The sequence below is a fragment of the Sceloporus undulatus genome, chromosome 11 (genome assembly GCF_019175285.1).
Source record: "Sceloporus undulatus isolate JIND9_A2432 ecotype Alabama chromosome 11, SceUnd_v1.1, whole genome shotgun sequence".
In the NCBI taxonomy this organism is placed as follows: Eukaryota; Metazoa; Chordata; class Lepidosauria; order Squamata; family Phrynosomatidae; genus Sceloporus; species Sceloporus undulatus.
The window spans coordinates 2229133-2242421 of NC_056532.1; the positions used below are offsets into that span (position 1 = coordinate 2229133).

General features: G+C 45.4%; 2 protein-coding genes and 2 long non-coding RNA genes across 5 annotated transcripts in view; 1 reads left to right on the top strand and 3 right to left on the bottom strand.

Moving 5' to 3' along the window:
- UBE2G1 (ubiquitin conjugating enzyme E2 G1) overlaps positions 1 to 13289 on the top strand; it is a 554317-nt gene that overhangs the window by 159752 nt on the left and 381276 nt on the right. The window lies entirely within an intron of this gene.
- On the bottom strand, positions 1926 to 8164 carry LOC121917152 (putative methyltransferase DDB_G0268948). The gene is made up of 6 exons (XM_042442884.1): positions 7584 to 8164; positions 6819 to 6976; positions 5128 to 5341; positions 3776 to 3876; positions 2877 to 3014; positions 1926 to 2637 (listed from the first exon to the last, which is right to left on the bottom strand). Exons 1-6 carry the CDS (start codon positions 7692 to 7694, stop codon positions 2547 to 2549), a joined length of 813 nt encoding a protein of 270 aa, XP_042298818.1. The 5' UTR covers positions 7695 to 8164; the 3' UTR covers positions 1926 to 2546.
- Positions 10080 to 11786, bottom strand: LOC121917162. Its single transcript, XR_006100967.1, has 4 exons — positions 11646 to 11786; positions 11307 to 11478; positions 11103 to 11170; positions 10080 to 10994 (listed from the first exon to the last, which is right to left on the bottom strand). It is a non-coding gene; the product is annotated as an uncharacterized LOC121917162 (long non-coding RNA).
- The window catches only part of LOC121917163, a 6794-nt gene continuing 5384 nt past the window's right edge, over positions 11880 to 13289 (bottom strand). Inside the window, exons 2-4 of the long non-coding RNA XR_006100968.1 lie at positions 12628 to 12694; positions 12114 to 12242; positions 11880 to 12013 (exon numbers count right to left, since the gene is read on the bottom strand). This is a non-coding gene — a long non-coding RNA (uncharacterized LOC121917163). The remainder of the gene's footprint in view (positions 12014 to 12113; positions 12243 to 12627; positions 12695 to 13289) is intronic.

Consider the following 13289-nt stretch of genomic DNA (forward strand, 5'->3'; position numbering starts at 1 on the left):
ACATACAGCGCTGGTTCTCAAAGCAGTAGCAATTGTGCTCATGCGCCAAAGGACACAACCCGATCCTGAAGCCCGCTGTAAAAAAGTGTAGGCTTCTGTCCCCAGCTCTGTCCCTGCTCCCAAACTCTGGTCCTTGGGGTGTTTTGGACTTCAACTCCCAGCAGCCTCAGCCAACTTAGCCAATGGTCAGCAAGTCTGGAAATGGAAGTCCAAAACACCTGAAGGACCAGAGTTTGGTTCAGATCTGAAGCAATGGATTCAAATTATAAGAAAGGAGATATCTGTCTAAATAGTAGGAAGCACCTACAGATGATAAGAGCTGTTTGATAGTGGGATGGAGGTCCCTGAAAAGTGGTGGCCTCTGCTTCATTGGATGCTTCCAAACAAGACTTGGATGGCCTCCTCTCAGAGATGCTTTAGCAGAGGATTCCTGTATGCAGGTTGGACTATAAAGCCCCTGGGGTCTCTTCCAACTTTATGGTTCTCTGATCTCCTCCAGCAAACACAAATAACTGTATGTCTTCAAGACAGAGGTGCAAGTCCATTACTTACTCTGCAGCTAGGAGTTGGAGCACCAACTCCATGCAGATGCAACCTCCTAAAAGGAGAGTGTACATGATTAAAAGAGAAGCTAAGGTTCCTTGGACTTCTAGAAGAACATCAACCGCAAGCCCCGGGGCTCTTCTCTTCCCATCCATGACCAATGTTGCATACACTTCAAACCACCATAACCTTTGGGAATCTTGGCCGGGAACGGTCACTTTGGAGACCACCGGCTCAGTGGATGGAAAGTCTCTCTGCTCATCTCTTGTCTTGCTTCTGCTTCTTTTTTACATTTGCAGCTGCAGTCTTCCTATGGAAAGGCAAGAAGAGGTTTTGCATGGTCAAGGAACAAGGAGTCGCCAGGCTTTTGTGACCTACCTTCCCAATGTTCTGGTTTGGCAGTGACCGTCCCGGTTAATCCTAATGTCCCACTTTCTCAGTTGCTTTTAGTGTCTGGGGCTGCATCCCTTTTGCGGAAAGTAATCCATCTTGGCACCACTTTAACTGCCATGGCTCAACGCTATGGAGTTCTGGGAAATGTCGTTTGCTGTGGCCCTAGAGCTCTCCAACAGAGGTGGCTAAATGTCACCAAAATACACATCTCACCAAACTACACATCTGCAGGGCAGATGCGGTTCACTCACCCATCTTTGCTCCAGCAGTTAGGAGAACATCTAGAGTTCTCGTCCTTCGGTTCTCATATTTGCAAGAGAAGAGCTGCTTGGATGGTTGAGACCACGTTGCCTTTTCAAAGCTTCCTTGGCCAAATAGGCCACAACGTCTCCTCCGGTCCACCTCCGGAGAGCCAGCTCTGTCTTCTAACGCTGGTTCTTTGCTCCAGGTAGGGGCTGGAGCAATGTGAGGAGGATACTCAGGTTGACACATCAGAGTCCAAAAAGAGACAGACCTGTGATCTATGCCCTTCTGCTGCTGAATAGGCTGCCTCTTCCCTCTGCCTTTTCGGGTTCTCCTTTCAGTCCGGCGACTGTTGCTTGGTGACTCTGCTATCGGCCGATGCACAACACGCTCCACTTTCAATAGTCTGGAGTGATGGATAGTCAGAGAGAAAGACCTCTTTCTTCTTTCGCAAATGTCACCGCTTTCTATCAGCCATCACTGGTTTGGTGAGATTGCCAGCCGTGCGACGGAAAGGAGGACCCTTGGCTCACCCTAGATTTTGGGGGTCTTCCCCCCCCCCCCCCCCCGTAAAACACCCACAAAAAAATACCCCCCCTTGTCATTTCCCAAGGCTACTTTCGATCCAGAACAAGCGTTTTAAAAACCAGGTTCAGAAATCAGCTTTAAAATTTGCAGATTTGGAAATATAGATGTGCATCACTGCAAACCCCAGTGAGCAGAATCCAAAAAAGCTGTGTGGATCCTTTTTAGTTTGGCAACGATATTTATTGAAGTTAAGCGAGTGACCCATATATTCAGTCCCTCTCTCGCAAACAAACCCATACTCAGCATATATTCCATTAAAAACCAGTAAGTACAAGAGTCAAAAGAAAACAAGAAGGAAATACAAATACAGGTGAAACCGTGTTTGAATGATATTATATACTGAATTATACAAGTGGTAAGAATTCAGAGACCTAGCTGTGTTAACCTGGAGCATCAGTATGCAAAGGGATCTTGTAGCTCCTTTGAGACTGAGCAAGTTGTAGCATTAGCTTTCGTACATCTACACTGAATAAATAATGCAGTTTGACACCACTTTATCTACCATATTCTCAGCCTCAGGGGAAGGCAATGGCAAATCCATGCGTTGGAGGAAGAATGTGTTTAAAGTTAGGTCAAAACTGTGATGGAGTGGCCAGAAACGGGTGCTTCTCTCCTTGCTTCGGACGGCCGGAGTGCTTGACAAAGGTAGTCTTTCCCTTTGACTGGATGCGATACTGGTTTTCTCTTCTTCTTGAAACCAGTGGGGCCTTTCCTTTCGTGGTATTTTTAAGGCTCAGACCTGATATTGTTTCCGTCAAATGCGTGTGCTTTTTCCTCTTCTAAGACATCTTACAGCCCAAAATGCAGACGTGCCTCATCTCCAGCTCCACTTGGGTTTTACGCGAGGAAACACTCATCGTCTCCAGGAATCTGGGAAAAGAGTAAAGCAGAGAAGAAAACCAAAGTTTCAGGGGATAGAACAGTACTGACCTGGAAATCCCATTGGGCTCTTTTAAGAGGCAGCAAATTCGAGCTGCCAAACACTACATATTATTGCAATATAATATGATATGTCTCAGCTTCGCAGAGGTTGGATGATGCTGGGTCTGCAAAACATAACTTATCTTTCTTTGGTCCAAGCCAGTTAGGGTTCCTCTGTTGATTCGTACCTTCGTTCAGTGTTTTGGAGGAGAGCTTTCGCTGCTTCTGGCTGGGCTTTCTGAAAAGCCTGGTACATGGAGAGGGACTGAATGTACCCCATCAGGTCAGCAATGCTCATGGGGACTTTATCAACGATGTCTGTGAGCCTAGAATGAAACATAACACTGTGAGGAAGAGGGAACACCTCTAGATAGCTGGATTCTTCCGTGGAACGGTCCTGGCCTTATGGACGGTTTGCTCAGAAGCAAGGGCTGAATCCCGATCCGAGCTCTGAAATAACTACTTACATACAAGTCACTTGGAATTAATTTCTTGTTTCTTGTTACAGACTGCCAAAATAAAGCTGCTTTGGGTCTCTTTGGAGGTATGCTATTTAAATGGTGCATGGGTCCTAAGAGTCCGGAGGTTGCGCCAAAGCCACACTCCATTCCTAAGCACTGGAGGGCAGCTTTGGTGCAGCTTCCGGATTCTTTGGATGCATGCATCATTTAAACAGCATACCTCCAAAGAGACCCGAAGCAGCTTTATTTTGGCAGTCTGGAACAGGCCTTAGACACGGCATGATCTTTGCATGACAACATATAATTGCACTCCTTTCGTGGTACAACTTTAGTTACTTTGGCAGTGAGGTGTGTTCTGTAACAAAAATGTACTCTGTTGCGCATTGGACTTTGTTAGACTACAGCTCTCAGAATCCTCCAGCCATCATAAGGCTTGTGGCATTCTAGGAGTTGCAATCCAACAAAGCTACACTATGCAAGTCTGTGCTCCCACCTTCAAGACCCCTGTCGAAATCAAGGTTTGCTCTTTGGAATATTTTGGCTGAATCCGTGGATGAAGAATCCATAGTGTCTGGGTGAGATCTTAGTTGGAGGCACTGCTGTAGAAGAAGGGAAACCTCACTTACCTTTCCTTGTCCGCATATGGTAAGGCGTCAAACACTTCTTGGTAATCGTTCAGGACACCCTTGACCTTCTCATCTGCGTAGTTGAAAAGCTGATCTCGATTCTGTCGAGGAAGAAAAAACCCTACAAGAGTGGGAAAGACTCAAAGGCCCCATACAGACAGGCCAAAATAAAGCTGCTTCGGGTCACTTTGGAGGTATGCTGTTTAAATGACGCATGGGTCCTAAGAGTCTGGAAGCTGAGCCAAAGCCACGATCCAGTCCTAAGGATTAGAGCACAACTTTGGCGCAGCTTCCAGACTCCTAGTAAAGAAAGAAAGAAAGAAAGAAAGAAAGAAAGAAAGAAAGAAAGAAAGAACTGTTGGAGTGGGCCTGGCTTTAGCCTTATCTGGAACCGCTTTAAACATTTAAATTCACTCCATTTTATGGGGGCGAATAAAGAAAGACAAACACTTCTAGTTCTATGTGTCAATGAGGTTTTTTATTAGTTAGCCAAAGCATAGTGGGATTTTAACTGAGGACTTCTATTCATATCTCATCGCTGCTGCAATGAGTTCAAGACATTTGGGGAGGGCTCTCGCCTCCCTACTTTATCCTCACAACCACAGTGCTATGAGGGAGGTTAGCCTGAGAAAGATTTGAATCTGACATGCAATCACTTTGGATTATGGACTTTATTGCAACCTGAGGTCGAAATTGGAATTTCGAAGGTCTAAGGGGTTACGTTCCAGGAGTCAGAAGGGCCCAAACCCTGGCAGATCTTACCTGAAAGCGCAAAATGTCAGTATCTATGAAGAGGAGAGGGCTTTAAATTTTCTACAATGAGATGAAGACTATATGTATAAGTCTAGAAATGTAGGTCAAAAAATTGTCCCAAAAACCTGAGTCGACTTATCCACGGATCAATTTAAGTACTATATCTTAACTCTAATTTAAAAGAGGGAATCATCTCCTGTTGAAAAGCAAGAGTATAATATGTGAAGCACTACTCTACTCTTTCATCCATCCAGCCTTAAGAGTAAGCACAAAGAGTTATGTCTGCTGGAATTTTGTTGTTAAATTGTTTTGCTTTGCTTCATCCTTTAGATCCTTTGCTATATGCCCCTAAATTTTACCCTTGACTTATCCACGGGTCATAGCCCCCAAACTTGTCCTCGACTTATACATGAAGTCGACTTATAGTTGAGTGTATACGGCAGACTGAGAAGACACCAAATAGAAGTATCATGGGGAAGAGGGTGAGACTCTCTGGAAAACCCAAGAGGGCCAAATGTGGCCTCAAGGCCTAAGGTTCCTGACCCCTCTATGCTGCTCCGCATTGTTGCCCAACAGGAATGCTTGCGCTGGTGGCTCACCTCCGTGAAGATCTGCGTCAGCTTCTCCGTAAGATCCCTGTAACACACGCGCATGTCTTGGTTGTAGGAGCTGAAGACAACGCAGCCGGACGGCTTGAGCACTCGGTCCACTTCGCTCAGGAAGCGAGGCGTGTCGAACCAATGGACGGACGCAAATGCCGTGATGAGATCCACAGAGCCAGCCTCAAAAGGGAGGTCTTCGGCGGGGGAAACGCTGCGTGAAGAAACAAGGATGGCTGTCGTTCAGGGGTCTGGCTCGCACAAGGGGTTTTTAGGAACTACCTGAGGGGCAAATCTGATGAGGCACTCAATGCATCACTGGGAAGCTTGTCAGTGTTTTGTAATAAGGAAGATGCTGGAATTTGAGGTGGGTTAAGAAGCAAGGCTTCATTAGGGCCACAACTGGGGTCTATCCATACTACACAATTACACCACTATTATTCCATGATCTCATCCTCTTAAATCTTGGGATCTACAGTTCAGAGAGCATCAGGATCCTGCCATCAGATCCTGCCATTAAATGTTACCACTGACTAACCTTTCTCCTATGTCAATAGTATTGGATAGGATGGTAATATTGGTTTGGTGGTTTGCGTTGCTTTTTTGCTTATGGTTATGTTCAAGTAGCATTGAAGGAGAAATTAGAAGTATAAACGGTGAGGAACCCGCCATAATTGCACCACTGGTTCGCACAATGTCATGCTCAAAGCACTATTATATCAGCGCAATTGCCTTGACGCCTTTCACAATATGTCAAGATTAAATGTGATTAAAGTGCCATTATCCTGTGAATGACCAGGCAATAAACAGCGGCAAATCCTTCCCGAGATTTTCCCGTGAATGATGTTTATTGCCTGGTTATTCCCTGTTTATTCACATGATGGTGGCTCTTGTGTTATCCGCATTTTAATCACATTTTAATCTTAGTTGCGCAATTTTGACCGGTTAATCCATGTTTAAACTATGAATTTCCCTCCCGTGTGATGAATTCCATAGTGGCATCCATATAGTGTAATGAGGGGATATGTATTAGTGTAGGGTGGAAAATGTTGTGTTTGGTGCTGATACTAGCAATTGCCAAGGTCAGTGGACCTGGATCTTCCAAAGACTTTTAACATCTCCCAGAGACAATATGATGCTCTGACCCAACGGTTGCCAACTTATGGTCAACCATTTCCTTTGGCGTTCAAGGACCTAAAGCAGCAAATGACCAGCAATTCCAGGATTAGGAATCAAAACGTCTGGAAGACCAGAGGATGAGAATCACTGGCCTGTTCCAGACTGCCAAAATAAAGCTGCTTCGGGTCTCTTTGGAGGTATGCTGTTTAAATGATGCATGCATCCAAAGAATCCGGAAGCTGCACCAAAGCTGCCCTTCAGTGCTTAGGAATGGAGTGTGGCTTTGGCGCAATCTCCGGACTCTTAGGACCCATGCATCATTTAAAGAGCATACCTCCAAAGAGACCCAAAGCAGCTTTATTTTGGCAGTCTGGAACAGGCCACTGTTCTAACTACAATGCTGGCCTGGATAACGTAAAGACAGTGCAGTCACAGGGTCTTTCCATTAGCGTTAGAGACAAATCCATGTTAATTTTGCATTTAGTGTGACACAAAGGAAATCCCAGGCCGATGGTCAAACTGTCCAAACCGTATTTTGAGGGTGAAGCCATGCAGGGTTCGCTTGCACTTACGCGTAAGAGACGTTTGGAGGGTGGGGAGCCCGCTTGGCCTCCTCAATCTGAGCTGCGCTGATGTCCATCCCGACCACCTTCTCAAAATGCTTTGCCAAGAAGAGCGTGCTTTGTCCGGAGCCACAGCCCACATCTACTGCAAGCCGAAAGGAGTTCACCTTCGGAGGAAAGACAAAATAAAATGAAGACCCTGACAACAGTCCGTGCCCTTTTATGTTCTGTACAAAAGCAGTACTTATGTGGTCACAGAGGGATATCACGCAGATCTACGCCTGCCATTGGTAGCATCACAGAGTTGGAAGAGACCCCAAGGGCCACAAAGTCCAACCCCACTCTGCCATGCAGGAACTCTCAATCAAAGCATCCCCATCCAGCCTCTGTTTAAAGACCTCCAAAGAAGGAGACTCCACCACTCTCTCCGAGGAAGCATCTACTACTATTGAACAGCCCTTACTGTCGGGACGTTCTTCCTAGTGTTGAAGTGGAACCGCTTTAATCCATTGCTTCAGGTCCTGATCTCTAGAGCAGCAGAAAACAAGCTCGCTCCATCCTCAATATGACACCATTTCGCATACACGAAGCGCGCAAGCGAAGTAAACAGAGGGCAAAGGAGGAAAATGAGAGGAGAGAGTAACCAAGGCGTTTGAAAAACAACTTATAAAGTGGGATGATGGAGCATTCCTTGTTTGGTAAGTGCCCCCAATTTGGGACTGTCCCTGCCAAATCAGGACAATCGGAAAGCAGGAAACAGGACCCTTTCTTTACCTTTTTCTCCAGGTAGGAAAAGATCGCTCTTTGTAGGTTTTCTTGCGGTGTGAACCTGTACTTCTGATAGAAAGCGGCATGGATCCTGTCCTCAAACAAGTGGGTGGCCATCGTCTCTGAACACAGTCGCTCTGTTGAAGGAACCGCAAACTCAAGCCTCTCTTAGTATGCTGCTGGCGTAGCTCTTTTTTCAATGTCTGAAAGAGAGAATCAACGGAGTCCGGATTCCCCGGTTAAAGTGGATAAAAAGTGAACTTTGTGCTTTGGCGCGTTACGCTTTTTGCGACGCTGGCAGGGCAGTCCGAGCAATATTTACTCAGAAGGAAGCCCTGTTGCTTTCAGATGGGCTTACTCTCAGGTAAGGGTGCAGAGGGGTTCGGTGCACGTTTTCCTGGGATTCATGGAACTTTGAAGTGGGGCCAATGCAGAGTCATCCAGGTTTTAGGGACCAATTCACAGCCGCTTTTCACATGGCGCTGCAGGCAATAATCGGAAGAGATTGCACGCTGAATGTGAGGTCAGTCAGGCAATAAGTACATTCACAAAACTTTTTACGTGTCCATTTCGCCTGCGAATCGGCTCCCTTTGCGTCATGCCAGCCGGGTGCAAAGCAAACCTCAGATGACTTTGGTTCGCTGCCAAAGATGGAGAATCATCTCATCTCTTAAAGGGATACACAGACCGGTTGCTTCCTCCACTAACACTGGAGGACATGCCCTGGAAAAGGAGAGCATGGAACCAGGCAGGCTTATGGATCCTGTGTGTGTCTTGTGTTGTTTCGGAGTTTGCAAAAGCAGTGAAAGTCCTCCTGGACAGGAGGGAGAAATGGATCCACCTCCATCCTTTCTCTCTGCCTGTCTCTCTTTGGGGTTTGCAAAGGGAAATACCTTTTGGGGCTTCTGTGGCAAAGAGGATCCCCCCCCTTGTATCCCCTCCCCGGAGCATGTATGTGTGCGTGCACTTGTGGAAATGACAGCTTTGAGCATGCTCAGAAAAGGTATTTCTATGTCGTCAATGGGGATCTGTTTGTCTCCTTTTGATAGCCAAATCCACATTGGACCCACTTTAATGTGCTTTTCACCCCTTGTTGTGCCCTGTGTGTGATAACCAAGAGCAAATGGGCTGGCTTTTCTGGGATGGCACCACTTTAACCATTTTTGGGATGGAAGCACATAGGACCTATGCTTAGGATGAACTTATGTCAATGTCATCTCTCTTCTTTCGAACTGTGAAAAACAAACACCCAATATAATATTTTAAGTCACGGATGTCAGGTAATCCTTCCCCAAAGGACAGTTGTTGTTATAATCATGGAATCCTAGAGTTGGAAGGGATCCCAAGGGCCATCCAGTCCAGCCCCATTCTGCCATGCAGGAACTCACCATCCAAGCAGTCCCTGTGACAGATAGTCATCCAGCTTCTGTTTAAAGACCTCCAAAGAAGGAGACCCTATCACTCTCCGAGGGAGTGTTTTCCACTGTTGAACATCTCTTTCTGTCAGGAAGTCCTTCCTATTGTTGAGCTGGAATCTCTTTTCCTGGAGCTTGAATCCATTGTTCTGGGTCCTGTTCTCTGGAGCAGCAGAAAACAAGCTTGCTTCCTCCTCAATATGGCATTCCTTGAAGTATTTAAACAGGGCTACCGTACCACCTCTTAACCATCTCTTCTCAAGGCTAAACATACCCAGCTGCCTAAGTCTCCCCTCATAAGGCTTCATGGTTTCCAGACCCTTCACCATTTTGGTTGCAGTCCTTTGGATACGCTCCTACTTGTCACCATCCTATTTGAATTGTGGTGCCTAGAACTGGACACAGTATTCCGGGTGAGGCCTGACCAAAGCAGAATAGAGTGGCACTATTACTGTACTTCCCTTGATCTAAACACCATACTTCTGTCAATGCAGCCTAGAATCGCATTGGCCTTTTTAGCTGCCGCGTCACACTATTGACTCATGTTCAACTCATGGTCTACTAGGACTCTTAGATCCCTTTCACATGTCGTCTTGTTGAGCCAGGTGTGCTCCATCCTATATCTATACAGTTATTTTTTTCTGCCTAAGTGCAGTACCTTACACTTCTCCGTGGTGAAATTCATTTGGTTAGTTTTGGCCCGGCTTTCTAATCTATTGAGGTCATTTTGAATGTTGATCCTCTCCTCTGAGGTATTAACTGCTCCTCCTATTTTGGTATCACCTGCAAATTTGATAAGCATGCCCTCTATTCCTTCATCCAAGTCATTGATAAAGATATTGACTTGCACTGGGCCGAGGACAGAACCCTGTGGCTTTAGAGACTATAGCAAAGCCTTTGACTGCATAGCTCATGAAAGGCCATGGAACGCCTTAAAGACATGATGGGAGTGCCAATACATCTGAGAGTCCTGATGAGGAATCTGTACTTAGGAGAAGAGGCTACTATTAGAACAGAATATGGAGAAACAGAATGGTTCCCAATTGGCAAAGGGGACAGGCAAGGCTCCATTTTATCACTCTATTTATTCAACTGGTATGCAGAACATATAATATAATATAATATGATAATATAAAAATATAAACGTTAAAAAGCAATACACAGGAGCTGCAAAGCGACATTGTCACAAAACACAACAAAGGGAACGTACAAGATACTCTTAACATAAGGGTTTATTATTGTTCAGTACAGTAATAGGAAACAGTTATACAATTCAGCAATAACAATAAAAGGAAAGAGACAACTAACAAAAGCCTGGCAATGATATAATCCTAACTTTAATAATTACAAAATACATTACCATACCAATACAATAATACTATTACTACTAATAATAGCTAGACCTATAAGGTAATGCAACAACACAAATAAAACAATAACCTTTCAAAATACGATAGTAAAATCCATCAGTGTCCTTCCCTGGTCTCTTCTTGCAGGTGCCAGCTTTTGGGGTTCTGTAGGAACCTCACTTGAACCGTAAGAGGTTGACCATTTTGGGAGCTGGTTGACACTCTTCACAGGCCAGCCTTGATGGAAGGGGAAGGTTTTCCACATTTCAACTTGGAGGTTGGGTTGGCTAGGCACCCAGACTCCTTGGCACCCAGGGCCTGGCGTGGGGATGGAGGAAGGGGAGGCTTGGCGCAGAAGGGGAAGAGAGGCTAAAGCCCCTGGCTGGGGAAGGGGATGGGTGCCCTTGGTGATGCCACAGTGCCCAATGGAAGGGAGAACTTAAAGCAGACAGGTGCCTACCCCACTCAACCTTTGAAAGTGTGGGGAGTTGTGAAAAAGTCCTTCTTCTCCCGAAGATGCAGCAGAAGGTCCTAAGACGAAGCTGCTGTTATTCCGGCGTCTTCTTTGCTCAGCAGGGTCTAAGGTGGCAATGGGGCCCAGAGTCCCCTCCGGTGCTCTGTGAAGAAAGGCAGGGGATAGGGCTTCCCTGGGCCTGAAAACAAACAGAGAAAGCAGAGATGTTTTGGGTTTGTGCATCTCCCGTTTTGAAGGGAAAACCAAGTCGTCCCCAAAGAGAGAGACAGAGGGAACCCAAACTCACGGTGCTGGAAGACAAGGTGTACTAGGTGTAGCCTCCTCATCAGGGTTTGAATGGTGTCCATTGTTTTGCTGCAGGGAAGAGAGAGTAAAGTGAGATAGAAAAGCTTGCAGTAGAGATTTGGATTCCTACCTCTAGCCCCATCAAGTGGACTAGAAGCTCAGCTGACGATTTCTTTCCCAAGCCCTTTCCTTGGAACAAACGTACCCTGGAGACACGTAGGTTTTCAAGTCCCTGCTGGTCATCTCTCCTGTGATCTATGGGATGGGTTGATCAAATGGTACATCAAGGTGATGTAGAGGGATAGGATCCACTTCTTAAGCTCCCAAGGATCTCCAGTGTATTTTATGATGGCCCTGATGGCTCGAGCCGCCTTCACCTGAGGACAGAAGGAGATGCTAGCCTCAATAAGAGGACCACTTTTGTGGACAATAAGGAAAGAGAGAGGGTCACCTGTCCCTTTGCCAACTCCAAAAAGACAAGGTGCAGATGGGAAGGAGTCATGTCAGGGTCAGTAGAAAAGACCCTTCTGGCTCATTTCCATACCTTAACTGCAAGTTGTTCATTGCTTCCCTGAAGCAGACCAGAGCCTTGATTTGCTTTGGACCGCAAGAGCCATGTGGCCGCCTTCAGATCGCAGCTTGGTGAGCAGATGAAATCATATATCATCTCATCACAGATGCTGTCAAGACAAAAAGGGAAGAAATGGGAAGTTTCGTTGTTGTTGGACCTCTAGCCCCCCAAGAGTGAAAATAGGGATGCGGAGGAGAATCTGCCTACCTTTCTGGTGGTTTAAAAAAATGCTCTCTGAGGATATCCAAATGCATCAGGGCATTAGTGTCTGCAATGGTCTCCTTCATTTCAGGGGAGAAATTGGACAACTCCTGGAACACGCGATGCACACCCTCCTTGTTCTGTCAGGAAGAAAAAAGAGAGGGGGGAAATATTAGGTAACTGCAATTGGTTATATGTGGCAAGCCTTGAAAAGGGCCAGCAATGTTCTCCTTTGCTTACCAGCAAAGAGCCAGGGTTACATTCAGCCTCCTCTGACTCCGAGCAACAGATGTTCACTTCTTTTGGGGATGCTGGAGCTGACAGTTCTGAAACATCCTGGGGATACAGGAGTACCTCCTTGAGAGCAACCTGGGAACGCATGAAAAGAAAAATATAGGACATTAGAAAATAGAAGCTAAGTGCACTAACAGCAATGGAAATTCATGCTTCCTAGTAATGCTCTTAATGGAGGATGTTTTGGAATTCCTCCTGGTCAGGAGGTTGGAATGTAGGGCATGTCCTGGAAAAGGAGGACGCCTAGACACCCTCAAGAGGAGCAGTCAGGGTCCTTCAATGCCTGACCGCAGAACGTGGTCCCTTCTCAGGCACCATGGGGCACTCTCTAGTAGCGGCACGAGGGGAAAAGAAGACCCAGTCTGTGAGTCGTCATCGTCATCATCATCATCGTCATCATATTATTATTATTATTATTATTATTATTATTATTATTATTATTATTATTATTATTCCTTACCGTCAAAGGGGGAGGCTGCTCCAATGGAGACACTGTCCTCAACAAAGATCCTTCGTGGTTCTGGAGTCTGAAATAGAGGCAGGAAAAGTATATTATTATTACTATTACAGTGGGCCCTTAATATCTGCTAGGGTTTGGTTCCAGAACCCCAATGGACACCAAAATCCATGGATGCTCAAGTCTCACTATATACAATTGGGTATTATTATTATTATTATTATTATTATTATTATTATTATTACTATTACAGTGGGCCCTTGATATGCGCTAGGGTTTGGTTCATACCAAGAACCCCAAGTTACTTTTAATTGGGGTCAGACTAGATGCTCTCAAGGTGTTATTTTCTATAATCAAGATATTTATGTTTTGTTCAATGCCCCAAGTCAATGCCCAAAGAAAGGAAGAAAGAAGGAAGGAGGGAGAGAGAGAAGCAAGGAAGATAAGAAGGAAGGGAAAAAAAACAAAGAAAGAAAGAGGAAAAGAAGGAAAGAAAGAAAGAGGGAAGAAAAGAGAGGGTGGAAAAGAGGGAAAGGAAGGAAAGAAAGATGAAAGGAAGGTAAGGAAGAATGTATTTAATTTTTTGTTTGTTTCATTTATATCCCACCTTGGCTCACATTTAAAATTGCAATAATATATAAAATAAATTATGTACATGCAATATT